Raw genomic sequence first — 27,044 nt, forward strand, 5'->3', positions numbered from 1 at the left:
AAATGTTATGTAATTCTACTGTGTTACTTTACATTTTTGCTTTATTTTCTTAACTCTATTTCTTGGACTGCACTGTTGGTTGCACTGTTGGTTGTCCTGTGTGGCTCAGTTGGTAGAGCATGGTGTTTGCAATGCCAGGGTTGTGGGTTCGATTCCCACGGGGGACCAGTATGGAGGAAAAACTGTATGAAATGTATGCATTCACTACTGTAAGTCGCTCTGGATAAGAGTGTCTGCTAAAATGTGTAAATGTTGGTTAAGGGCTTGTAAGTAAACATTTCATGGTAAGATCTACACCTGTTGTATTTGGGCACATGTGACAAATAAAATTTGGTTTGAATTATCACAACACATAGGTTGTAATATGGCATTTGTTCCTGGCTTGGTTTCTCCTGTGATTTCCCCCACACACAACTACTGATTATTCGGCATTAAGAGACTGGCACACACTTTTTATCCAAGCTGAGAGAGAGAGAGAGAGAGAGAGGACTGCTAAGGTAGGCTATAGGCCTACTGGACATGTATATTCTAAATAAATCTATTGGTTACTGATTATTATAAAGTGGGTGGTTCCAGCCCTGAATGCTGATTGGCTGACAGCCGTGGTATATCAGACCATATACCACCGTAGGCCTATAGCTTCGTGAAATATAAACGTTAGGATTAACATGAGAAAATGACAACCAAATAAAAAGAAACATTAAAACAAAGCTACAGGCTACTACAAGCACCACGTAACCTGATAGACATTTACATTTTAGTCATTTAGTAGACGCTCTTATCCAGAGCGACTTACAGTAGTGAATGCATACATTTCATACATTTTTTTCTCCGTACTGGTCCCCCGTGGGAAACGAACCCACAACCCTGGCTTTGCAAACACCATGATAAACCAACTGAGCCACACGGGATCAGTTCATTGATAGGCAACCGCCTAGACATTGCAGTTTCAGAACCATGGACAGCCATCAGTAGTATATACTGTGTGAGTGGCTAATGCATAAGATTATTTTGGTTAGGTGGGGGGGGCAAACTCAGACTTCGCGGGATTCTGGAGAAACGGCGCTATGCCAGTGGTGTAAGAACATGGTTAGTAAATGAGTTTCTCTTTATCTGACACATTAAAGGAAAGGGAATTCTAGCAATAGCCTAATTAGCAATACAGAATTAAAAAGCAGTTGTCATTTGAAATGAAACTGTCCTCATCTGTTCTTAGTAACCAAAAACAGCAACAGTACTAGAGCCTTAAGCCTAGAGCCATCCATCTATAGTGAGTGGTGAATCTGTCCATGTGTCACTATGCAAAACACCCCTCTATCTCTCTGCTGCACAACAATGACCAAATTTACAGCTTCCACACAGGGATCAATAGTGATTTGATTGGTGCCTCATTCAACTTGAAGGTCAGAGCAGAAGATCACGGGTCCATCCCAAATGGCACCATATTCCCTATATAGTGCACTGCTTTAGACCAGGGTCAGTAGGACTCTGGCACCCTATTCCCTATATAGTGCACTGCTTTAGACCTGGGTCAGTAGGACTCTGGCACCCTATTCCCTATATAGTGCACTGCTTTAGACCTGGGTCAGTAGGATTCTGGCACCCTATTCCCTATATAGTGCACTATTTTAGACCTGGGTCAGTAGGACTCTGGCACCCTATTCCCTATATAGTGCACTGCTTTAGACCTGGGTCAGTAGGACTCTGGCACCCTATTCCCTACATAGTGCACTACTTTAGACCTGGGTCAGTAGGACTCTGGCACCCTATTCCCTATATAGTGCACTGCTTTAGACCTGGGTCAGTAGGACTCTGGCACCCTATTCCCTACATAGTGCCCTACTTTCGATCAGCTTTGGTCTATAGTAGTGCACTATATTGGTAATATAGGGAGCCTTTTGGGAATGAAACCCACCTCATTTTAGACCATAACGGCCTCCTGTCAGACCTCATCAACATCAAAAACCCTCCTATTGCTTTGTACATTCACTTTCTCACAGCAACTTGTGAATAAAGTGAACGTTCTCGAATCGTGTCCCAGAGAGACAGTGATAATTCAAGGGGATTCAAGGGATTCAACTCCAACGGGTTTCTAGGCTACTGTAAAATACTTTAACACTGTAACATATTTGATGTGTTTTATGGTTTTTCATAGGACTGTTGGGAGATAATTCCCCCGTTGTGGGCTAAAGGAGATCCAAATAATAAACAACTCATCAACAATACCTCTCAGCTGGAGGTGTGATGATATAACGTGGTCTTCTTTAGATATAAGCACTTCCTGTCTCATTGTTATGGGCAACATGCTAATAACGTGGTAATTCTAATCAAATGCAGAAATTACCCCTTAAAAAATGCACTCGAATAGAAGCAGATAGGCTACAAAACACAATTCAACCTCAAGGAAGCATACACACAAACACAATACTTTTCAGCATCAATATCTTTGAGGTACCAATCACATTATAGGCTACTCTATCACACCGCAACTAATTAACAAGCATAATCAGACCTTGCAACAACACTTGAGACATAGCAATTATCTCAGCAGCACTTGAGACGTGACACTTACCAAAGACGAGCAATTAATGGGCATTAAAACAGATTGTTGAGAACTTTGCTGAACTCAATGGCATCAGAAAAATCCCGGAGAGAGAGCAGCCTACCTTTTCTGTGTTCTGTGATCTCTTCCTTTCCAGTGACAGTCTTTAGCTGTGTAGCCTATCGTTCAACAGTGTTGTAAGCACCTGGTAAATAACAATAATATTTTTCCTGTGACGAAAGTCGATTCAATAGTGGATAAATTGTCGCGTAAGGTTGTACAGTCAAGCCCCTAAAAGCTTCATTTATCTTGGCTCCTCACTTCTGTCGCGCATCGCCTCTATCCTCACTGCAACCGGCGCAGAGCGCGGAGCGTTTAAATACCCGTGACGTCAGGAGGGCTCTCTGGTTCCAGGGTCAGTTCACACTGAAGGCTGTCCATTCACAAAGGCATTTCTATTCCCAATAAAACTGTTCAAACACTTTGGATATAAATAGCTGCTTCTCGTCAGTTTGAAAATAGATGCTGTGTTTTTTTTCTTCTTCCAATTTTTAATTGTTATTTAAATTAACTTCCTGAATTGACTGACTTTCTATTTGAATTGACCAGCCCTGCATGGACATGTGCCCATTCATAAATATATATTTATATATATTTTGTATTTATTTAACGTTTATTTAACTAGGGACGTCAGTTAAGAACAAATTCTTATTTACAATGACGGTTTACCAAAAGGCAAAGACCTCCTGCGGGGACAGGGGCCTGGGATTAAAATAAATAAATAAATACAATAAAAATATAGGACAAAACACACATCACAAGAGAGACAACACAACACTTCATAAAGAGATACCTAAAACGGGGACGGGGCCTGGGATTAAAAATACATTAAATAATATCACGCAATATATCGATAATAATTAATTATAACATCAAAAGATCACATTGGTTTGGATATGATCATTATACAGTTTGATTAACTCACATCTGAATTTGCATAGAACATTAACATCGGTGGAGAAACAAACTTTTGCATATTGTCACAATTAATCAGTTGAGAGCTCAATCATCAGTGCAATTCGCTTTGGCTTTAAATAGACTTAGATTTAGAATGACTTTATTTTCCGAAGGGAATTTAATTTCTGGTGTCGGGGCAGGGATATACAAGCACATCTACCATTAGTCTCATGACAGTGCACTGCATCCAACAAAGGTTTAAACTGGACATGTTAACATATTGTTTTCCGCTTTTCTAAACACACTGGAATTTATCGTTTGTAAGAAAAAAAATCTATGTGTGTGTGTGTGTGTACGGAATTGATGACGTCAACTCGACGAGCCCGCCGCGGTTGCGCAGTTTGCTTCCTGGACTTGAATGGATTGCTTACAACTTCGGAATCGGTTCCCGCTTGTCTTGTCAACAACAGCTAATCTTTCAAAAACAATCTTCCCAAAAGCGTTTTCTATGAAGCGGGGTGACAATGATTAAGACCGAGAAGGTGTTGCATTTGAAGAGTTCCCGAGGACGGAAGGTCCGTGTGATTCGGGAACATTATTTGAGAGAACATGTTCCCTGCTACAGCTCTCTCTGTCAGGCACAATGCGCCAACGGTAAAGTCAGGTTTTACTAAATAAAATACTCTATAAGTCTTCCTTTTGATGTCCTCAAATTTTAGGGAAACGTAAATGTAACATGCTAACTAGCTAAATTACAACAAGGCAAAGCTAAACCATGATGTTTCTCTTTTGTATCACACAGTCACGTGATGATAGTTGTTAGTTGTTACACCGTAACAACACCTGTCACCCTTTTAACACCCTGTTCCCGAGTACAGTAGCAAGAACATAATGATGATGTTCATCACAGTAAAGGTAGATAAGACGACTTAGACTCCTGTGTATAAATTTATATAGCTAAGAATAGACGTGGATGTTGTTGACACAGTGCTGCTGTGTTTGCAGTGATCTCCATCAGGACATGGTAGAGTCTGAATCTGTTCATACCTACAGAGACAGAGAGCACCCGCTCAAACACCTTCATCATACACTATCCCTCTTCTAGATTGATTAGTTGACAGATTGACCCTCTCTCTCTCTCTACTCTCTCTACTCTCTCTCGCTCTCCCTCCCTCCCTCCCTCCCTCCCTCCCTCCCTCCCTCCCTCCCTCCCTCCCTCCCTCTCTGTTCTGTCCCATCAGAAGGCAAGGTGCTGTCTGGAGAGGTAACTCACTATGTGATGCCTGATGCAGGCGTGGCGAGAGACTTTATGGAGATTCTGGAGTTTAGAGAGATCCAGGGGATAGTGTTCACACAGACTGCCTGCCAGGCGATCCAACACAGCAGAGGACGCAGGTACAGGAGCTACACGCCTACACCCCTCCAATGAGATAATTACTGTAACACAGGTTGAGTAGCTAAGCCTACACCCCTCCAATGAGATAATTACTGTAACACAGGTTGAGTAGCTAAGCCTATACCACTCCAATGAGATAATTACTGTAACACAGGTTGAGTAGCTAAGCCTATACCACTCCAATGAGATAATTACTGTAACACAGGTTGAGTAGCTAAGCCTATACCACTCCAATGAGATAATTACTGTAACACAGGTTGAGTAGCTAAGCCTATACCACTCCAATGAGATAATTACTGTAACACAGGTTGAGTAGCTAAGCCTACACCACTCCAATGAGATAATTACTGTAACACAGGTTGAGTAGCTAAGCCTATACCACTCCAATTAGATAATTACTGTAACACAGGTTGAGTAGCTAAGCCTACACCCCTCCAATGAGATAATTACTGTAACACAGGTTGAGTAGCTAAGCCTATACCACTCCAATGAGATAATTACTGTAACACAGGTTGAGTAGCTAAGCCTATACCACTCCAATGAGATAATTACTGTAACACAGGTTGAGTAGCTAAGCCTACACCACTCCAATGAGATAATTACTGTAACACAGGTTGAGTAGCTAAGCCTATACCACTCCAATGAGATAATTACTGTAACACAGGTTGAGTAGCTAAGCCTACACCACTTCAATGAGATAATTACTGTAACACAGGTTGAGTAGCTAAGCCTATACCACTCCAATTAGATAATTACTGTAACACAGGTTGAGTAGCTAAGCCTATACCACTCCAATGAGATAATTACTGTAACACAGGTTGAGTAGCTAAGCCTATACCACTCCAATGAGATAATTACTGTAACACAGGTTGAGTAGCTAAGCCTATACCACTCCAATGAGATAATTACTGTAACACAGGTTGAGTAGCTAAGCCTACACCACTCCAATGAGATAATTACTGTAACACAGGTTGAGTAGCTAAGCCTATACCACTCCAATTAGATAATTACTGTAACACAGGTTGAGTAGCTAAGCCTATACCACTCCAATGAGATAATTACTGTGACACAGGTTGAATAGCTAAGCCTATACCACTCCAATGAGATAATTACTGTAACACAGGTTGAGTAGCTAAGCCTATACCACTCCAATTAGATAATTACTGTAACACAGGTTGAGTAGCTAAGCCTATACCACTCCAATGAGATAATTACGGTAACACAGGTTGAATAGCTAAGCCTACACCACTCCAATGAGATAATTACTGTAACACAGGTTGAGTAGCTAAGCCTATACCACTCCAATGAGATAATTACTGTAACACAGGTTGAGTAGCTAAGCCTATACCACTCCAATGAGATAATTACTGTAACACAGGTTGAGTAGCTAAGCCTACACCCCTCCAATGAGATAATTACTGTAACACAGGTTGAGTAGCTAAGCCTACACCACTCCAATGAGATAATTACTGTAACACAGGTTGAGTAGCTAAGCCTATACCACTCCAATGACGTAGCCCATCTATCATATCAGAGGATGGAGGTACACTAGATCTAAATGCCCAATGGCACATCACCACCAGACAGTAGTAATGAGACGTCTACCATTGGTGTTGGGGCAGACAGTAGTAATGAGACATCTACCGTTGGTGTTGGGGTAGACAGTAGTAAAGAGACATCTACCATTGGTGTTGGGGCAGACAGTAGTAATGAGACATCTACCATTGGTGTGAGGGCAGACAGTAGTAATGAGACATCTACCATTGGTGTTGGGGCAGACAGTAGTAATGAGACATCTACCATTGGTGTGAGGGTAGACAGTAGTAATGAGACATCTACCATTGGTGTGAGGGTAGACAGTAGTAAAGAGACATCTACCATTGGTGTTGGGGTAGACAGTAGTAAGGAGACATCTACCATTGGTGTTGGGGCAGACAGTAGTAATGAGACATCTACCATTGGTGTGAGGGTAGACAGTAGTAATGAGATATCTACCATTGGTGTTGGGGTAGACAGTAGTAATGAGACATCTACCATTGGTGTTGGGGCAGACAGTAGTAATGAGACTGTAACGGCTGTCGGGAATGAGAGTAGACCAAGGCGCAGCGGAGTTAGTGTTCATCATCATTTTAATTGAACAACGTGAACACTATACAAAAACAAGAAATGAGAAAACTGACAGCCAAACAGTCCTGTCAGGTGCAAAACACTCAACAGAAACAATTACCCACAAAACCCAAAGGAAAAACATGCTCCTTATGTGTGACTCCCAATCAGCAACAACGAACTTCAGCTGTGCCTGATTGGGAGCCACACACGGCCCAAAACAAAGAAATACAAAAAACCTAGAAAACGAACATAGAACGCCCACCCAATGTAACACCCTGGCCTAACCAAAATAAAGAACAAAAAAAACGTCTCTATGGCCAGGGCGTTACAGTACCCCCCCCCCCCCCCAGTACCCCCCCCCCCAAGGTGCGGACTCCGGCCGCAAAACCTGACACTGAAGGGGAGGGTCCGGGTTGGCCTTCTTACGGCGGCGGCTCAGGTGCGGGACGTGGCCTCCGCTCCACCCTCGGCGTCGCCCTCTTAGGTGGCGCACCTGGCAGCGCCGAAGGTCTGGTGGGCGACCCTGACTGCGCCCAGCCGGGCGGTGATAGCTGCGCCCGGCTGGCGGGCGGCGATGGTTGCGCCCGGCTGGCGGGCGACCCTTGTTGCGCCCGGATGGCGGGCGGTGATGGCTGCGCCCGGCTGGCGGGCGTTCCTGGCGGCTCCGGCGGCACTGACCCAGGATTCACCAGGGTGAGGAGACATGTAACAGGCCTGGCCCTAGGCGCAGGCACAGGACTCACCGGGCTGGCGGGCGGCTCTGGCGGCTCCGGACAGGCCGGCGTCTCCGGACAGGCGGGCAGCTCTGGCGGCTCCGGACAGGCGGGCCGCTCTGGCGGCTCTGGACAGGCGGGCGGCTCTGGCGGCTCCTGATTGGCGGGCGGCTCTGGCGGTTCCTGATTGGCGGGCGGCTCTGGCGGTTCCTGACTGGCGGGCAGCTCTGGCGGCTCTGGACTGGCGAGACCCACTGGAGGCCTAGTCCTAGGAGGCGGCACAGGACGGACCAGGATGGGGAGACCCACTGGAGGCCTGGTCCGAGGAGGAGGCACAGGCTTAACCAGGATGGGGAGACCCACTGGAGGCCTGGTCCGAGGAGGAGGCACAGGATAAACCGGGCTGTGGGGGAGCACTGGAGTTCTAGACTTGACGCTCTTTACCCATACTCCAGGCTGAATGCCCACTTTGGCCCAGCACGGGCAGAGAGCAGGCATTGGGCGAACTGGACCCTCTCAGCGCCCTGGAGACACAGTGTGCAGAGCCGGTGCAGGATACCCTGGCCCGAAAAGGCGCACTGGAGACCAGATGCGCTGAGCTGGCACAACCCGTCCTGGCTCGATGCCTGCCCTCGCATGGCACTTGCGGGGGGCTGGCCTATAGCGCACCGGGCTATACACGCGTACTACCATTGGTGTTGGGGTAGACAGTAGTAATGAGACATCTACCAGTGGTGTTGGGGCAGACAGTAGTAATGAGACATCTACCATTGGTGTTGGGGAAGACAGTAGTAATGAGACATCTACCATTGGTGTTGGGGTAGACAGTAGTAATGAGACATCTACCATTGGTGTGAGGGTAGACAGTAGTAATGAGACATCTACCATTGGTGTTGGGGTAGACAGTAGTAATGAGACATCTACCATTGGTGTTGGGGTAGACAGTAGTAATGAGACATCTACCATTGGTGTTGGGGTAGACAGTAGTAATGAGACATCTACCATTGGTGTCAATGACTATGTCATGGGTACAGAACAGTACACCTCTCCAATGACTATGTCATGGGTACAGAACAGTACACCTCTCCAATGACTATGTCATGGGTACAGAACAGTACATCTCTCCAATGACTATGTCATGGGTACAGAACAGTACTGTCCTACCAAGCAAAAGAGCAGTAACTGCTCATAGAGGGAAACTGAGAAAAATGACTTCCAAGGTTTTTTTTATTGTCCAGCCAAATGAATTGTAGGCAGATCATTGGAGATGTGTTTATCTGTTGTCTTACTATGAGGTAACTTTTTATTCATATTCATATTCGTATTTATTCAAGTAATAATCACTTATGAAATTGTAACCCCTGCCATGACCCTAGACGGCAGTTACTGCCTTCTTGCTGGGTACACCCACTGGAATACGATTCCACAACAAATAGTTTGATACTTTTATCAGCAAAGAACAATAAATAATAGCAAGGTAAACCGTAGACACTGCAGCCCAAAGCTCAGTGACACCAAGGTAAACTGTAGACACTGCAGCCCAAAGCTCAGTGACACCAAGGTAAACTGTAGACACTGCAGCCCAAAGCTCAGTGACACCAAGGTAAACCGTAGACACTGCAGCCCAAAGATCAGTGACACCAAGGTAAACTGTAGACACTGCAGCCCAAAGATCAGTGACACCAAGGTAAACCGTAGACACTGCAGCCCAAAGCTCAGTGACACCAAGGTAAACCGTAGACACTGCAGCCCAAAGATCAGTGACACCAAGGTAAACCGTAGACACTGCAGCCCAAAGATCAGTGACACCAAGGTAAACCGTAGACACTGCAGCCCAAAGATCAGTGACACCAAGGTAAACCGTAGACACTGCAGCCCAAAGATCAGTGACACCAAGGTAAAAGGCAGTAACTGACATGAGTGATGCCAGTTGCTGACGTGAGTGATGCCAGTTGCTGACGTGAGTGATGCCAGTTGCTGACGGGAGTGATGCCAGTTGCTGACGGGAGTGATGCCAGTTGCTGACGGGAGTGATGCCAGTTGCTGACGTGAGTGATGCCAGTTGCTGACGTGAGTGATGCCAGTTGCTGACGGGAGTGATGCCAGTTGCTGACGGGAGTGATGCCAGTTGCTGACGTGAGTGATGCCAGTTACTGACGTGAGTGATGCCAGTTACTGACGTGAGTGATGCCAGTTACTGACGTGAGTGATGCCAGTCGCTGACGTGAGTGATGCCAGTCGCTGACGTGATTGATGCCAGTCACTGATGTGAGTGATGCCCGTCGCTGACGTGAGTGATGCCAGTTGCTGACGTGAGTGATGCCAGTTACTGACGTGAGTGATGCCAGTTGCTGACGTGAGTGATGCCAGTTGCTGACGTGAGTGATGCCAGTTACTGACGTGAGTGATGCCAGTTACTGCCTTTTTCCTTGGTTCCAATGTAACTTTTTGCATTTACTGCAGACATGAACCCCCATTTTCTCCATATCACAACACAATGGAGGTAGGATATTTGTCCACATGATAAAGCAGGTATTTCATGTATAAAAAACTTAGCATAACTTATTTTTGACCAAATGTGCAGTTACTGCACTTTTGCTTGGTAGGGCAGAGTAGACCTACACATTATGACATATCTATCATAGTGGAGGACACCTGTGTATTACACCTATATCTTATGATATACAGTTGAAGTCAGAAGTTTACATACGCTTAGGTTGGAGTCATTCAAACTCGTTTTTCAACCACTCCACAAATTTCTTGTTAACAAACTATAGGACATCTACTTTGTGCATGACATAAGTAATTTTTCCAACAATTGTTTACAGACAGATTATTTCACTTATAATTCACTGTATCACAATTCCAGTGGGTCAGAAGTTTACATACACTAAGTTGACTGTGCCTTTAAACAGCTTGGAAAATTCCAGAAAACTATGTAATGCCTTTAGAAGCTTCTGATAGGCTAATTGACATCATTTGAGTCAATTGGAGGTGTACCTGTGGATGTATTTCAAGGCCGACCTTCAAACTCAGTGACTCTTTGCTTGACATCATGTGAAAATCAAAAGAAATCAGCCAAGACCTCATAAAAAAATTGTAGACCTCCACAAGTCTGGTTCATCTTTGGGAGCAATTTCCAAACGCCTGAAGGTACCACGTTCATCTGCACAAACAATAGCACGCAAGTATAAACACCATGAGACCACGCAGCCGTCATACCGCTCAGGAAGGAGACACGTTCTGTCTCCTAGATATGAACGTACTTTGGTGCGAAAAGTGCAAATCAATCCCAGAACAGCAAAGGTCCTTGTGAAGATGCTGGAGGAAACAGGTACAAAAGAATCTATATCCACAGTAAAACGAGTCCTATATCGACATAACCTGAAAGGATGCTCAGCAAGGAAGAAGCCACTGCTCCAAAACCGCCATAAAAAAGCCAGACTACGGTTTGCAACTGCACATGGGGACAAAGACCGTACTTTTTAGAGAAATGTCCTCTGGTCTGATGAAACAAAAATATAACTTTTTGGCCATAATTACCATCGTTATGTTTGGAGGAAAAAGGGGGAGGCTTGCAAGCTGAAAAACACCATTCCAACCGTGAAGCACGGGGGTGGCAGCATCATGTTGTGGGGGTGCTTTGCTGCAGGAGGGACTGGTGCACTTCACTAAATAGATGGCATCATGAGGTAGGAAAATTATGTTGATATATTGAAGCAACATCTCAAGACATCAGTCAGGAAGTTGAAGCTTGGTCGCAAATGGGTCTTCCAAATGGACAATGACCCCAAGCATACTTCCAAAGTTGTGGCAAAATGGCTTAAGGACAACAAAGTCAAGGTATTGGAGTTTCCATCACAAAGCCCTGACCTCAATCCCATAGAAAATGTATGGGCAGAACTGAAAAAGTGTGTGCGAGCAAGGAGGCCTACAAAACTGACTCAGTTACACCAGCTCTGTCAGGAGAAAATGGGCCAACATTCACCCAACTTATTGTGGGAAGCTTGTGGAAGGCTACCCGAAATGTTTGACCCAAGTTAAACAATTTAAAGGCAATGCTACCAAATAATAATTGAGTGTATGTAAACTTCTGACCCACTGAGAATGTGATAAAAGAAATAAAAGCTGAAATAAATCATTCTCTCTACTATTATTCTGACATTTCACATTCTTAAAATAAAGTGGTGATCCTAACTGACCTAAGACATGGATTTTTTACTAGGATTAAATTTAAGGAATTGTGAAAAACGAGTTTAAATGTATTTGGGTAAGGTGTATGTAAACTTCTGACTTCAACTCTATCTGTCATAGTGGAGGACACAGGTGTAGTAGAACTAAATAGCCAATGGCACATCCTCAACACCACCTCAAAGACAGCTCTTTAGTTCTACACACAGCCACGGCCATGCCGAGAACTCTCTGAGGTGATGTGTAATGTAGGCTCAAGTCCTAGTCAGAGGTGATCGAGTGACACTTAGAGGGCAAATAAGGCAACTTCCTCCATATTACCTTTAATAGAAATTCACCTATCGAGGGTGGGTAAAAAACAACCTCATTATAACACAGCTATGCTGATCAAGCTAAACAGGATGTAGCCTGTGGATGAATAATGTAGCCACTACTGGTTATTACACAGCCCTTCTAACAGTATACAGCAACGGTTCTTATACATACACATACATTGGTGTTTGTTCTTGACAAAGTTGATGACTTAGTGTAAATAACAGTCCCTGTAGACTTTCAGCAGCCTCGTGCTGGTCGCCTTTTGTTCTGTTAGCTCCCGTTTTATAAATCTGTTGCATCGTTAACGTGATGAGGCTTCACTTTTCAGAGTCTTCGGTTTTGTGTGTGTGTGTATGCTTACGACCGTGTGTGTGTATGTTGTGCTGATGTCATGCTGTGTAGTTGGTTAATTGCAGAGCTCTATTCACTATAACACACATGGGACCCCAGGACGAACCGCTGAGTCAGGAAGTCAGGGAGACTCTGTTATATCGACTGACACTATCCTGTTACACACTCTTTCAAGTTGGTAGGAAAGCTTTGTATTGAGTTAGGTTATTACATACTGTAGGCTACAAGGTTATTAGGCTACATACTGTAGGCTACAAGGTTATTAGGCTACATACTGTAGGCTACAAGGTTATTAAGTTACATACTGTAGGCTTCAAGGTTATTAGGCTACAAGGTTATTAGGCTACATACTGTAGGCTACAAGGTTATTAGGCTACATACTGTGGGCTACAAGGTTATTAAGCTACATACTGTATGCTACAAGGTTATTAAGTTACATACTGTAGGCTACAAGGTTATTAGGCTCCATACTGTAGGCTACAAGGTTATTAGGCTACATACTGTAGGCTACAAGGTTATTTGGCTCCATACTGTAGGCTACAAGGTTATTAGGCTACATACTGTATGCTACAAGGTTATTAGGCTCCATACTGTAGGCTACAAGGTTATTAGGCTACAAGGTTATTAGGCTACATACTGTAGGCTACAAGGTTATTAGGCTACATACTGTAGGCTACAAGGTTATTAAGTTACATACTGTAGGCTTCAAGGTTATTAGGCTACAAGGTTATTAGGCTACATACTGTAGGCTACAAGGTTATTAGGCTACATACTGTGGGCTACAAGGTTATTAAGCTACATACTGTATGCTACAAGGTTATTAAGTTACATACTGTAGGCTACAAGGTTATTAGGCTCCATACTGTAGGCTACAAGGTTATTAGGCTCCATACTGTAGGCTACAAGGTTATTAGGCTACAAGGTTATTAGGCTACATACTGTAGGCTACAAGGTTATTTGACTCCATACTGTAGGCTACAAGGTTATTAGGCTACATACTGTATGCTACAAGGTTATTAGGCTCCATACTGTAGGCTACAAGGTTATTAGGCTACAAGGTTATTAGGCTACATACTGTAGGCTACAAGGTTATTAGGCTACATACTGTAAATCAAATCAAATCAAATGTATTTATATAGCCCTTCGTATATCAGCTGAAATCTCAAAGTGCTGTACAGAAACCCAGCCTAAAACCCCAAACAGCAAGCAATGCATGTGAAAGAAGCACGGTGGCTAGGAAACACTCCCTAGGAAAAACTCCCTAGAAAGGCCAAAAACCTAGGAAGAAACCTAGAGAGGAACCAGGCTATGAGGGGTGGCCAGTCCTCTTCTGGCTGTGCCGGGTGGATATTATAACAGAACATGGTCAAGATGTTAAAATGTTCGTAAATGACCAGCATGGTCAAATAATAATAATCATAGTAGTTGTCGAGGGTGCAACAAGCACGTCCGGTGAACAGGTCAGGGTTCCGTAGCCGCAGGCAGAACAGTTGAAACTGGAGCAGCAGCATGGCCAGGTGGACTGGGGACAGCAAGGAGTCATCATGCCAGGTAGTCCCGAGGCATGGTCCTAGGGCTCAGGTCCTCCGAGAGAAAGAAAGAAAGAGAGAAAGAGAGAATTAGAGAGAGCATATTTAAATTCACACAGGACACCGGATAAGACAAGAGAATACTCCAGATGTAACAGACTGACCCTAGCCCCCCGACACATAAACTACTGCAGCATAAATACTGGAGGCTGAGACAGGAGGGATCAGAAGACACTGTGGCCCCATCCGATGATACCCCCGGACAGGGCCAAACAGGCAGGATATAACCCCACCCACTTTGCCAAAGCACAGCCCCACACCACTAGAGGGATGTCTACAACCACCAACTTACCGTCCAAAGACAAGGCCGAGTATAGCCCACAAAGATCTCCGCCATGGCACAACCCAAGGGGGGTTACAAGGTTACAAGGTTATTAGGCTACATACTGTATGCTACAAGGTTATTAGGCTCCATACTGTATGCTACAAGGTTATTAGGCTCCATACTGTATGTTACAAGGTTATTAGGCTACAAGGTTATTAGGCTACATACTGTATGCTACAAGGTTATTAGGCTACATACTGTAGGCTACAAGGTTATTAGGCTCCATACTGTATGCTACAAGGTTATTAGGCTACATACTGAATGTTATTATTAGGCTACATACTGTAAGCTACAAGGTTATTAGGCTCCATACTGTATGCTACAAGGTTATCAGGCTACATACTGAATGTTATTATTAGGCTACATACTGTAGGCTACAAGGTTATTAGGCTACATACTGTATGCTACAAGGTTATTAGGCTCCATACTGGATGCTACAAGGTTATTAGGCTACATACTGTAAGCTACAAGGTTATTAGGCTACATACTGTATGCTACAAGGTTATTAGGCTACATACTGAAGGTTATTAGGCTACAAGGTTATTAGGCTACATACTGAAGGTTATTAGGCTATATACTGTAGGCTACAAGGTTATTAGGCTACAAGGTTATTAGGCTCCATACTGTATGCTACAAGGTTATTAGGCTACATACTGTATGCTACAAGGTTATTAGGCTACATACTGTATGCGACAAGGTTATTAGGCTACATACTGTATGCTACAAAGTTATTAAGCTACATACTGTGGGCTACAAGGTTATTAGTCTACAAGGTTATTAGCAGGGGTGGAAAAAGTACCCCATTGTCATACTTGAGTAAAAGTAAAGATAACTTAATAGAAAATGACTCAAGTAAAAGTGAAAGTCACCCAGTAAAATACTACTTCAATAAAAGTCTAAAAGTATTTGGTTTTAAATATACTTAAGTATTACAAATAAATATAATTGCTAAAATATACTTAATTATCAAAAGTCAAAGTAAAAGTATAAATCATTTTAATTCCTTATATAAAGCAAACCAGACGGCATCATTTTCTTGTGTTTTTAATTTACAAATAGCCAGGGGCATGCTCCAACACTCAGACATCATTTACAAACCAAGCATGTGTTTAGTGAGTCCACCAGATCAGAGGCAGTAGTGTGTGAATTAGACAATTTTCCTGTCCTGCTAAGCGTTCAAAATTGAACGAGTACTTTTAGGTGTCAGGGAAAATGTACGGAGTAAAAAGTACATCATTTTCTTTAGGAATGTAATGAAGTAAAAGTTGTCAAAAATAGAAATAGTAAAGTACAGATACCCCAAAAAACTACTTAAGTAGTACTTTCAAGTATTTCTACTGAAATACTTTACACCACCGCTGTAGCTGGTGTCAAATCTAGGACCATACTTCATGAGTTGCCCTCTCGCTATTTCTTGTTATCTTCTCAACTTTTACGTTGTTTATGTAATGTCTACTATTTTAAGGTATTTATTTTATCACACTTTATGTCAGCATAACGATGCACTTTGAGTAGAAATGAATTGTTTATATCAGGCAGTACAACCGGCTACGCAGCTTGCTGAAGGACCCCCGTCATCACTGTATCCTGTTTGCCAACGAGTTCCAGGAGTATTCCTACTGCCCCAGAGAAAAGGGAGAGCCGCAGGACAAATGGCAGACCAGGTGAGTGGCTTTCCTACACCACCTCCTCCGTCTAAATCCTCCTTCTCCTCCGCCTTCATCCTCCGCCTTCATCCTCCTCTTCATCCTCCTCCTTCTTCCTCCTTCTCCTACTCCTCTGCCTTCATCCCCCTCTGCCTTCATCTTCCTCCTCCTCTTCCCCCTTCATCATCCTCCTTCATCCTCCTCTTCCTCATCCTCCGACTGTAAAACCCAATATTAAGCCAGTTAATACAAGTCAAGTTTTTTGCCATTTGTAGGTACATAATACGTACATTGGAATTGTGTGTGTGTCTGTGTGAGTGTGTGTTTAGACATCACTCTGTGTATATGTATGGTAATGCAGGTGTGTCCTTCCTGTAGGTGTGTGTGTGTGTGTTTAGACATCACTCTGTGTGTGTGTATGGTAATGCAGGTGTGTCCTGTCTCCCTCCTGTAGGTGTGTGTACCATGCTGCGGTGTGGTACCATGACCACCTGGCAGGTCTGAAGCCAGTAGTGATGATCACTGAAGACCAGACCGCTGTGGCAGAGTACAGCAGCCTCAACTGTGGTGTCTATGTCCTCTGTACACAGGTACACTATAGTACACACAGCCTCAACTGTGGTGTCTATGTCCTCTGTACACAGGTACACTATAGTACACAGCCTCAACTGTGGTGTCTATGTCCTCTGTACACAGGTACACTATAGTATACACAGCCTCAACTGTGGTGTCTATGTCCTCTGTACACAGGTACACTATAGTACACAGCCTCAACTGTGGTGTCTATGTCCTCTGTACACAGGTACACTATAGTACACAGCCTCAACTGTGGTGTCTATGTCCTCTGTACACAGGTACACTATAGTACACAGCCTCAACTGTGGTGTCTATGTCCTCTGTACACAGGTACACTATAGTACACACAGCCTCAACTGTGGTGTCTATGTCCTCTGTACACAGGTACACTATAGTACACAGCCTCAACTGTGGTGTCTATGTCCTCTGTACACAGGTACACTATAGTACACAGCCTCAACTGTGGTGTCTATGTCCTCTGTACACAGGTACACTATAGTACACACAGCCTCAACTGTGGTGTCTATGTCCTCTGTACACAGGTACACTATAGTACACACAGCCTCAACTGTGGTGTCTATGTCCTCTGTACACAGGTACACTATAGTACACAGCCTCAACTGTGGTGTCTATGTCCTCTGTACACAGGTACACTATAGTATACACAGCCTCAACTGTGGTGTCTATGTCCTCTGTACACAGGTACACTATAGTACACAGCCTCAACTGTGGTGTCTATGTCCTCTGTACACAGGTACACTATAGTACACAGCCTCAACTGTGGTGTCTATGTCCTCTGTACACAGGTACACTATAGTACACACAGCCTCAACTGTGGTGTCTATGTCCTCTGTACACAGGTACACTATAGTATACACAGCCTTAACTGTGGTGTCTATGTCCTCTGTACACAGGTACACTATAGTACACAGCCTCAACTGTGGTGTCTATGTCCTCTGTACACAGGTACACTATAGTACACACAGCCTCAACTGTGGTGTCTACGTCCTCTGTACACAGGTACACTATAGTACACACAGCCTCAACTGTGGTGTCTATGTCCTCTGTACACAGGTACAACACTATAGTACACCACAGCCTCATTAGGTTAAAGGTGAACTCAGCAATATGACATTATACACACAGTCCAGACCAGGGTAAAGATGGATTCAGCATTATGATCTCTCCAGGTACCCAAATGCCTGTTCTGTCCCATTACCCTTCAATGGTGCTAACATGATTAAAGATGAACCCATGGCATACTGAATACTGAACCTCTATAGGTGAATACATGGGTAATGAGAACCCTGCTGAATACTCCTCTATAGGTGAATACATGGGTAATGAGAACCCTGCTGAATACTGAACCTCTATAGGTGAATACATGGGTAATGATAACCCTGCTGTATACTGATCCTCTATAGGTGAATACATGGGTAATGAGAACCCTGCTGAATACTGAACCTCTATAGGTGAATACATGGGTAATGAGAACCCTGCTGTATACTCCTCTATAGGTGAATACATGGGTAATGAGAACCCTGCTGAATACTGAACCTCTATAGGTGAATACCTGGGTAATGATAACCCTGCTGTATACTGATCCTCTATAGGTGAATACCTGGGTAATGAGAACCCTGCTGTATACTGATCCTCTATAGGTGAATACATGGGTAATGAGAACCCTGCTGAATACCGAACCTCTATAGGTGAATACATGGGTAATGAGAACCCTGCTGAATACCGAACCTCTATAGGTGAATACATGGGTAATGAGAACCCTGCTGTATACTGATCCTCTATAGGTGAATACATGGGTAATGAGAACCCTGCTGTATACTCCTCTATAGGTGAATACATGGGTAATGAGAACCCTGCTGTATACTGAACCTCTATAGGTGAATACATGGGTAATGATAACCCTGCTGTATACTGATCCTCTATAGGTGAATACATGGGTAATGAGAACCCTGCTGAATACTGATCCTCTATAGGTGAATACATGGGTAATGATAACCCTGCTGTATACTGATCCTCTATAGGTGAATACCTGGGTAATGAGAACCCTGCTGTATACTGATCCTCTATAGGTGAATACATGGGTAATGAGAACCCTGCTGAATACCGAACCTCTATAGGTGAATACATGGGTAATGAGAACCCTGCTGAATACCGAACCTCTATAGGTGAATACATGGGTAATGAGAACCCTGCTGTATACTGATCCTCTATAGGTGAATACATGGGTAATGAGAACCCTGCTGAATACCGAACCTCTATAGGTGAATACATGGGTAATGAGAACCCTGCTGAATACCGAACCTCTATAGGTGAATACATGGGTAATGAGAACCCTGCTGTATACTGATCCTCTATAGGTGAATACATGGGTAATGAGAACCCTGCTGTATACTCCTCTATAGGTGAATACATGGGTAATGAGAACCCTGCTGTATACTGATCCTCTATAGGTGAATACATGGGTAATGATAACCCTGCTGTATACTGATCCTCTATAGGTGAATACATGGGTAATGAGAACCCTGCTGAATACTGATCCTCTATAGGTGAATACATGGGTAATGATAACCCTGCTGTATACTGATCCTCTATAGGTGAATACCTGGGTAATGAGAACCCTGCTGTATACTGATCCTCTATAGGTGAATACATGGGTAATGAGAACCCTGCTGAATACCGAACCTCTATAGGTGAATACATGGGTAATGAGAACCCTGCTGAATACCGAACCTCTATAGGTGAATACATGGGTAATGAGAACCCTGCTGTATACTGATCCTCTATAGGTGAATACATGGGTAATGAGAACCCTGCTGTATACTCCTCTATAGGTGAATACATGGGTAATGAGAACCCTGCTGTATACTGAACCTCTATAGGTGAATACATGGGTAATGATAACCCTGCTGTATACTGATCCTCTATAGGTGAATACATGGGTAATGAGAACCCTGCTGAATACTGATCCTCTATAGGTGAATACATGGGTAATGATAACCCTGCTGTATACTGATCCTCTATAGGTGAATACATGGGTAATGAGAACCCTGCTGTATACTGATACTCTATAGGTGAATACATGGGTCATGAGAACCCTGCTGTATACTGATCCTCTATAGGTGAATACATGGGTAATGAGAACCCTGCTGAATACTGATCCTCTATAGGTGAATACATGGGTAATGAGAACCCTGCTGTATACTGATCCTCTATAGGTGAATACATGGGTAATGAGAACCCTGCTGAATACTGATCCTCTATAGGTGAATACATGGGTAATGAGATCCCTGCTGTATACTGATCCTCTATAGGTGAATACATGGGTAATGAGAACCCTGCTGTATACTGATCCTCTATAGGTGAATACCTGGGTAATGATAACCCTGCTGAATACTGATTCTCTATAGGTGAATACATGGGTAATGAGAACCCTGCTGTATACTGATCCTCTATAGGTGAACACATGGGTAATGAGAACCCTGCTGTATACTGATCCTCTATAGGTGAATACCTGGGTAATGATAACCCTGCTGTATACTGATCCTCTATAGGTGAATACATGGGTAATGATAACCCTGCTGAATACTGATCCTCTATAGGTGAATACCTGGGTAATGGAACCTCAGGGAACATCAGTCAAAAGGACCCATACAAGAAGCCGGGTTGGGTTCAGATCAGTTTCATTCAGTTGGTATAGTGTTGTCGGTCCTGTGTGGCTCCGTTGGTAAGAGTGAGACTCAAGGTTGTGGGTTCAATTCCCCTGCAGGGATCACATAGCCTACACATACTAAACATAAGATAAAACATCTCCTATATTATCAGCCAGTGTATCATTACCTTGTGCATGTCTCTTGGTCTTCAGGAGCACAGAACTAGGATGAGTAGAACTGGCCCTGCCCATTCCAGCCAATCAGGGCATAATGAGATTCTGTTTCTATGTTCAGGAGTACCTGCATACGTTCTGGCCGGAGCTGCAGGCTGCCCTGGAGCTGTACTGCTCCATCGCTCAGTCCCTGCAGGAGAAAGGGAGCGAGGGGACGGAGAGAGAGTACACTGAACACCTGCCTGCCGAGGTCCTGGAGGCTGGCATTAAGTCTGGCCGATACATACAGGTAGGTGGAGGGTGGAGGCTGGCATTAAGTCTGGCCGATACATACAGGTAGGTGGAGGGTGGAGGCTGGCATTAAGTCTGGCCGATACATACAGGTAGGTAGAGGGTGGAGGCTGGCATTAAGTCTGGCCGATACATACAGGTAGGTTGAGGGTGGAGGCTGGCATTAAGTCTGGCCGATACATACAGGTAGGTAGAGGGTGGAGGCTGGCATTAAGTCTGGCCGATACATACAGGTAGGTTGAGGGTGGAGGCTGGCATTAAGTCTGGCCGATACATACAGGTAGGTTGAGGGTGGAGGCTGGCATTAAGTCTGGCCGATAGATACAGGTAGGTAGAGGGTGGAGGCTGGCATTAAGTCTGGCCGATACATACAGGTAGGTAGAGGGTGGAGGCTGGCATTAAGTCTGGCTGATACATACAGGTAGGTAGAGGGTGGAGGCATGTGTGTGTTTGAACAGCAGTGTGTGTGTGTGTGTGTGTGTGTTTGTGGCAGAAGCACAGTGGCCACCGACCTGATCATTGTAACATCTCTCCTCAGTGGAACATAAAGTCATGAAGACTGTTGGACATGTGGCTCTTTACTTGAAACTACACTCAGATGTGAAGGTCCTCCTCTTTACTCCAAACTACACTCAGATTTGAAGGTCCTCCTCTTTACTCCAAACTACACTCAGATGTGAAGGTCCTCCTCTTTACTCCAAACTACACTCAGATGTGAAGGTCCTCCTCTTTCCTCCAAACTACACTCAGATGTGAAGGTCCTCCTCTTTACTCCAAACTACACCCAGATGTGAAGGTCCTCCTCTTTCCTCCAAACTACACTCAGATGTGAAGGTCCTCCTCTTTACTCCAAACTACACCCAGATGTGAAGTTCCTCCTCTTTACTCCAAACTACACTCAGATGTGAAGGTCCTCCTCTTTACTCCAAACTACACCCAGATGTGAAGGTCCTCCTCTTTACTTCAAACTACACTCAGATGTGAAGGTCCTCCCCTTTACTCCAAACTACACTCAGATGTGAAGGGCCTCCTCTTTACTCCAAACTACACCCAAATGTGAAGGTCCTCCTCTTTCCTCCAAACTACACCCAGATGTGAAGGTCCTCCTCTTTACTCCAAACTACACTCAGATGTGAAGGTCCTCCTCTTTACTCCAAACTACACTCAGATGTGAAGGACCTCCTCTTTACTCCAAACTACACCCAGATGTGAAGGTCCTCCTCTTTACTCCAAACTACACCCAGATGTGAAGTTCCTCCTCTTTACTCCAAACTACACCCAGATGTGAAGGTCCTCCTCTTTACTTCAAACTACACTCAGATGTGAAGGTCCTCCTCTTTCCTCCAAACTACACTCAGATGTGAAGGTCCTCCTCTTTACTCCAAACTACACCCAGATGTGAAGATCCTCCTCTTTCCTCCAAACTACACCCAGATGTGAAGGTCCTCCTCTTTACTCCAAACTACACTCAGATGTGAAGGTCCTCCTCTTTACGCCAAACTACACTCAGATGTGAAAGTCCTCCTCTTTACTCCAAACTACACTCAGATGTGAAGGTCCTCCTCTTTACTCCAAACTACACCCAGACGTGAAGGTCCTCCTCTTTACTCCAAACTACACCCAGATGTGAAGGTCCTCCTCTTTACTCCAAACTACACCCAGATGTGAAGGTCCTCCTCTTTACTCCAAACTACACCCAGATGTGAAGGTCCTCCTCTTTACTCCAAACTGCACTCAGATGTGAAGGTCCTCCTCGACAGCCATTTTGAGGCCTACAAACACAACAACCTTGGAGAAAAGCAAACACCAAAAACACAAAGAAATACACATTTCTGTGAAATGAAAATGTCCCCCCAATGTGGGCTGTGTGGTAGCCTAGCGGTTAGGCAGTTAGGCCAGTAACCGAAAGGTTGCTGATTCGAATCCTAGAGCTGACTAGGTGAAATCTGTCGATGTGCCCTTGAGCAAGGCACTTAACCCTAATTGCTCCTGTAAGTGGCTCTGGATATGAGCGTCTGACATTTAAAAAAAAAAAACATTTAAAAAAAGTGTTCTTCTTCTGTGTCTCTCTCACTCCCTTCCATTCCAGGGCACTAACTCTTCTGTCCTTCCATTCCAGGGCACTAAGTCTTCTGTCCTTCCATTCCAGGCCACTAAGTCTTCTGTCCTTCCATTCCAGGGCACTAAGTCTTCTGTCCTTCCATTCCAGGGCACTAAGTCTTCTGTCCTTCCATTCCAGGGCACTAAGTCTTCTGTCCTTCCATTCCAGGGTACTAAGTCTTCTGTCCTTCCATTCCAGAGCACTAAGTCTTCTGTCCTTCCATTCCAGAGCACTAACTCTTCTGTCCTTCCATTCCAGAGCACTAAGTCTTCTGTCCTTCCATTCCAGGGCACTAAGTCTTCTGTCCTTCCATTCCAGGGCACCAAGTCTTCTGTCCTTCCATTCCAGGGCACTAAGTCTTCTGTGTCTCTGTCTCTCCCTTCCATTCCAGGGCACTAAGTCGTCTGTCCTTCCATTCCAGGGCACTAAGTCTTCTGTCCTTCCATTCCAGGGCACTAAGTCATCTGTCCTTCCATTCCAGGGCACTAAGTCTTCTGTCCTTCCATTCCAGGGCACTAAGTCTTCTGTCCTTCCATTCCAGGGCACTAAGTCTTCTGTCTTTCCATTCCAGGGCACTAAGTCTTCTGTGTCTCTGTCTCTCCATTCCAGGGCACTAAGTCTTCTGTCCTTCCATTCCAGGGCACTAAGTCTTCTGTCTCTTTGTCCTTCCATTCCAGGGAACTCTGAATGTGAACAAGCACAGGGCCCAGCATGAAGCCTTCGTCCGCTATGAGGGCTCCTCTAACAAGAGCTCAGGTAAGTTCCACAACAAGACCTATGACCTAAAACTGTTCTGTTTGGCCTTCAGTGTAAGGTTGTGGGTTCAATTCCCCCGCAGGGATCACATAGCCTACACATACTAAACATAAGATAAAACATCTCCTATATTATCAGCCAGTGTATCATTACCTTGTGCATGTCTCTTGGTCTTCAGGAGCACAGAACTAGAATGAGTAGAACTGGCCCTGCCCATTCCAGCCAATCAGGGCATAATGAGATTCTGTTTCTATGTTCAGGAGTACCTGCAGACGTTCTGACCCAGTTGAGTTTATTACTGGTACCATGATTACAGGTAATCCTACATGAATCATGAATAATGATGAGTGAGAAAGTTACAGACGCACACATATCATACCCCCCCTCAAAAAATGCTAATCTCCCCTGTTATTGTAATAGGGGGGAGGTTAGCATGTCTTGGGGGTATGATATAAAATGCTAATCTCCCCTGTTATTGTAATGGGGGGAGGTTAGCATGTCTTGGGGGTATGATATAAAATGCTAATCTCCCCTGTTATTGTAATGGGGGGGAGGTTAGCATGTCGGGGGGGGGGGGGGGGGGGTTAGCATGTCTTGGGGGTATGATATAAAATGCTAATCTCACCTGTTATTGTAATAGGGGGGAGGTTAGCATGTCTTGGGGGTATGATATAAAATGCTAATCTCCCCTGTTATTGTAATAGGGGGGAGGTTAGCATGTCTTGGGGGTATGATATAAAATGCTAATCTCCCCTGTTATTGTAATAGGGGGGGGTTAGCATGTCTTGGGGGTATGATATAAAATGCTAATCTCCCCTGTTATTGTAATAGGGGGGTTAGCATGTCTTGGGGGTATGATATAAAATGCTAATCTCCCCTGTTATTGTAATAGGGGGGAGGTTAGCATGTCTTGGGGGTATGATATAAAATGCTAATCTCCCCTGTTATTGTAATAGGGGGGAGGTTAGCATGTCTTGGGGGTATGATATAAAATGCTAATCTCCCCTGTTATTGTAATGGAGGGGAGGTTAGCATGTCTTGGGGGTGTGATATATAATGCTAATCTCCCCTGTTATTGTAATGGGGGAGGTTAGCATGTCTTGGGGGTGTGATATATAATGCTAATCTCCCCTGTTATTGTAATAGGGGGGGTTAGCATGTCTTGGGGGTATGATATAAAATGCTAATCTCCCCTGTTATTGTAATAGGGGGGAGGTTAGCATGTCTTGGGGGTATGATATAAAATGCTAATCTCCCCTGTTATTGTAATGGAGGGGAGGTTAGCATGTCTTGGGGGTGTGATATATAATGCTAATTTCCCCTGTTATTGTAATGGGGGAGGTTAGCATGTCTTGGGGGTGTGATATATAATGCTAATCTCCCCTGTTATTGTAATAGGGGGGAGGTTAGCATGTCTTGGGGGTGTGATATGTAACGCTAATCTCCCCTGTTATTGTAATGGAGGGGAGGTTAGCATGTCTTGGGGGTATGATATTTTGTGGGTCTGTAATTTACTCACTCATCATTATTCACAAGTCCTTCAGGATTATCCCTAATCATGGTAACATCCACATTAATGGAGACTATTCTTATTTACAATCAAACATTATTTACCATCCATTTCTATTGGGCACAAAATAATCTGAAACACAACCAAAACAAACAGCAAATGTGTAGTCACAAGCTTGATGTAGTCATTGAGTACCATGAACCAAATGCTTCACTTTTTAGGACTTCAATACACATAGAAGTGAATTTGTCCCAAAACGTTTGGTCCCCTAAAATGGGGGGACTATGTACAAAAATATCTAGATGAAAATCCCATCAAATGAAAGCTGCCAGTCTGCACATGAACCTCATTATCATTCTATCATTTCAAATCCAAAGTGCTGGAGGACAGAGCCAAAACAACACAACAACGTGTGTCACTGTCCCAATACTGTTGGAGCTCACTGTGCATCCTCTCCCAGAGCTGAACAGTGATGTGCTGGTGTGTGGGGGGAAGAATCGTAACCGGGCGGTGCACGGCGATATGGTTGCCGTGGAGCTGTTGCCGAAGGGGGAGTGGAGGGGGAGAACCACGGCCCTGACGGAGGGACCGGGGGAGGAGAAGGGAGACGAGACACAGAGCCAACCCATGGCCACAGGTACACACACACACACACACACACACTACTGACCTAATGTCTGAATTCCTGTCTCAAGTACTCACCTCAGTATTTCCTAGACTGAATGGATGAGATATTAGACAGTGCATACAGTATAAACTAGACTAGAATAACATTAATGTAACATATAATTTACTCCCCTCCTCTCTCTCTCCTCCCTCCCTCTCCTCCTCCTCTCTCTCGGTCTCACTCTCTCTCCCCCTCCTCTCTCTCTTTTCCCTCCTTCTCCCTCTCTCTCCCCCTCCTCTCTCTCTTCTCCCTCTCTCTCCCCCTCCTCTCTCTCTTTTCCCTCTCTCTCCCCCTCCTCTCTATATTCTCCCTCTCTCTCCCCCTCCTCTCTCTCTTCTCCCTCTCTCTCCCCCTCCTCTCTCTCTTCTCCCTCTCTACCCCTCCTCTCTCTCTTCTCCCTCTCTCCCCCTCCTCTCTCTCTTCTCCCTCTCTCTCTCTCCCCTCCCTCTTTTTCCCTCTCTACCTCTCTCACCCCCTCCCTCCTCCCTCCAGGTCGTGTGGTGGGGATCCTTCAGAGGAACTGGAGGGACTATGTCGTAACATTTCCCCCCAAGGAGGAGACCCAATCACAGAGCAGGAATTCCCAGCGAATCCTGGCCACGCCCTGGGACCAACGCATCCCCAAGATCCGAATCAGCACCCAACAGGCTGACAAACTACAGGTCAGACCAAGGACTTGGTGATTAGTAGAGTGGTTGAATCAGGAAGGACACTGAATTAAACTAACCAAGGACTTGGTGATTAGTAGAGTGGTTGAATCAGGAAGGACACTGAATTAAACTAACCAAGGACTTGGTGATTAGTAGAGTGTTTGAATCAGGAAGAACACTGAATTAAACTAACCAAGGACTTGGTGATTAGTAGAGTGGTTGAATCAGGAAGGACACTGAATTAAACTAACCAAGGACTTGGTGATTAGTAGAGTGTTTGAATCAGGAAGGACACTGAATTAAACTAACCAAGGACTTGGTGATTAGTAGAGTGGTTGAATCAGGTGAGCTTGCTTTAAGTTGGGGCGGCAGGTAGCCTAGGGGTTAGAGCGTTGAACTAGTAACCAAAAGGTTGCAAGATCGAATCTGTCGTTCTGCCCCTGAACAAGGCAGTTAACCCACTGTTCCTAGGCCGTCATTGTAAATAAGAATTTGTTCTGAACTGACTTGCCTAG

At 44.5% G+C, this 27,044-nt stretch overlaps 1 protein-coding gene across 7 annotated transcripts in view; it reads left to right on the forward strand.

The window, feature by feature from the left end:
• Positions 1-3,889: 3,889 nt before the first annotated feature.
• LOC115184214 (DIS3-like exonuclease 1) overlaps positions 3,890-27,044 on the forward strand; it is a 66,873-nt gene continuing 43,718 nt past the window's right edge. For 2 of the 7 annotated variants that reach the window (XM_029745236.1, XM_029745237.1), the window contains exons 1-8: positions 3,890-4,153; positions 4,741-4,894; positions 16,024-16,152; positions 16,589-16,724; positions 20,676-20,843; positions 23,624-23,702; positions 25,673-25,849; positions 26,372-26,541. In XM_029745236.1, coding sequence (XP_029601096.1) covers positions 4,024-4,153; positions 4,741-4,894; positions 16,024-16,152; positions 16,589-16,724; positions 20,676-20,843; positions 23,624-23,702; positions 25,673-25,849; positions 26,372-26,541 — 1,143 coding nt within the window. In that variant the 5' untranslated portion in view covers positions 3,890-4,023. Of the gene's footprint in view, positions 4,154-4,740; positions 4,895-16,023; positions 16,153-16,588; positions 16,725-17,711; positions 17,785-20,675; positions 20,844-20,914; positions 21,220-23,623; positions 23,703-23,962; positions 24,019-25,672; positions 25,850-26,371; positions 26,542-27,044 lie in introns of those variants that run through there. The other 5 variants (XM_029745239.1, XM_029745240.1, XM_029745242.1 and 2 more) reach the window with 5 other exon arrangements.

Source organism: Salmo trutta, unplaced genomic scaffold (genome assembly GCF_901001165.1).
Source record: "Salmo trutta unplaced genomic scaffold, fSalTru1.1, whole genome shotgun sequence".
Classification (NCBI taxonomy): Eukaryota; Metazoa; Chordata; class Actinopteri; order Salmoniformes; family Salmonidae; genus Salmo; species Salmo trutta.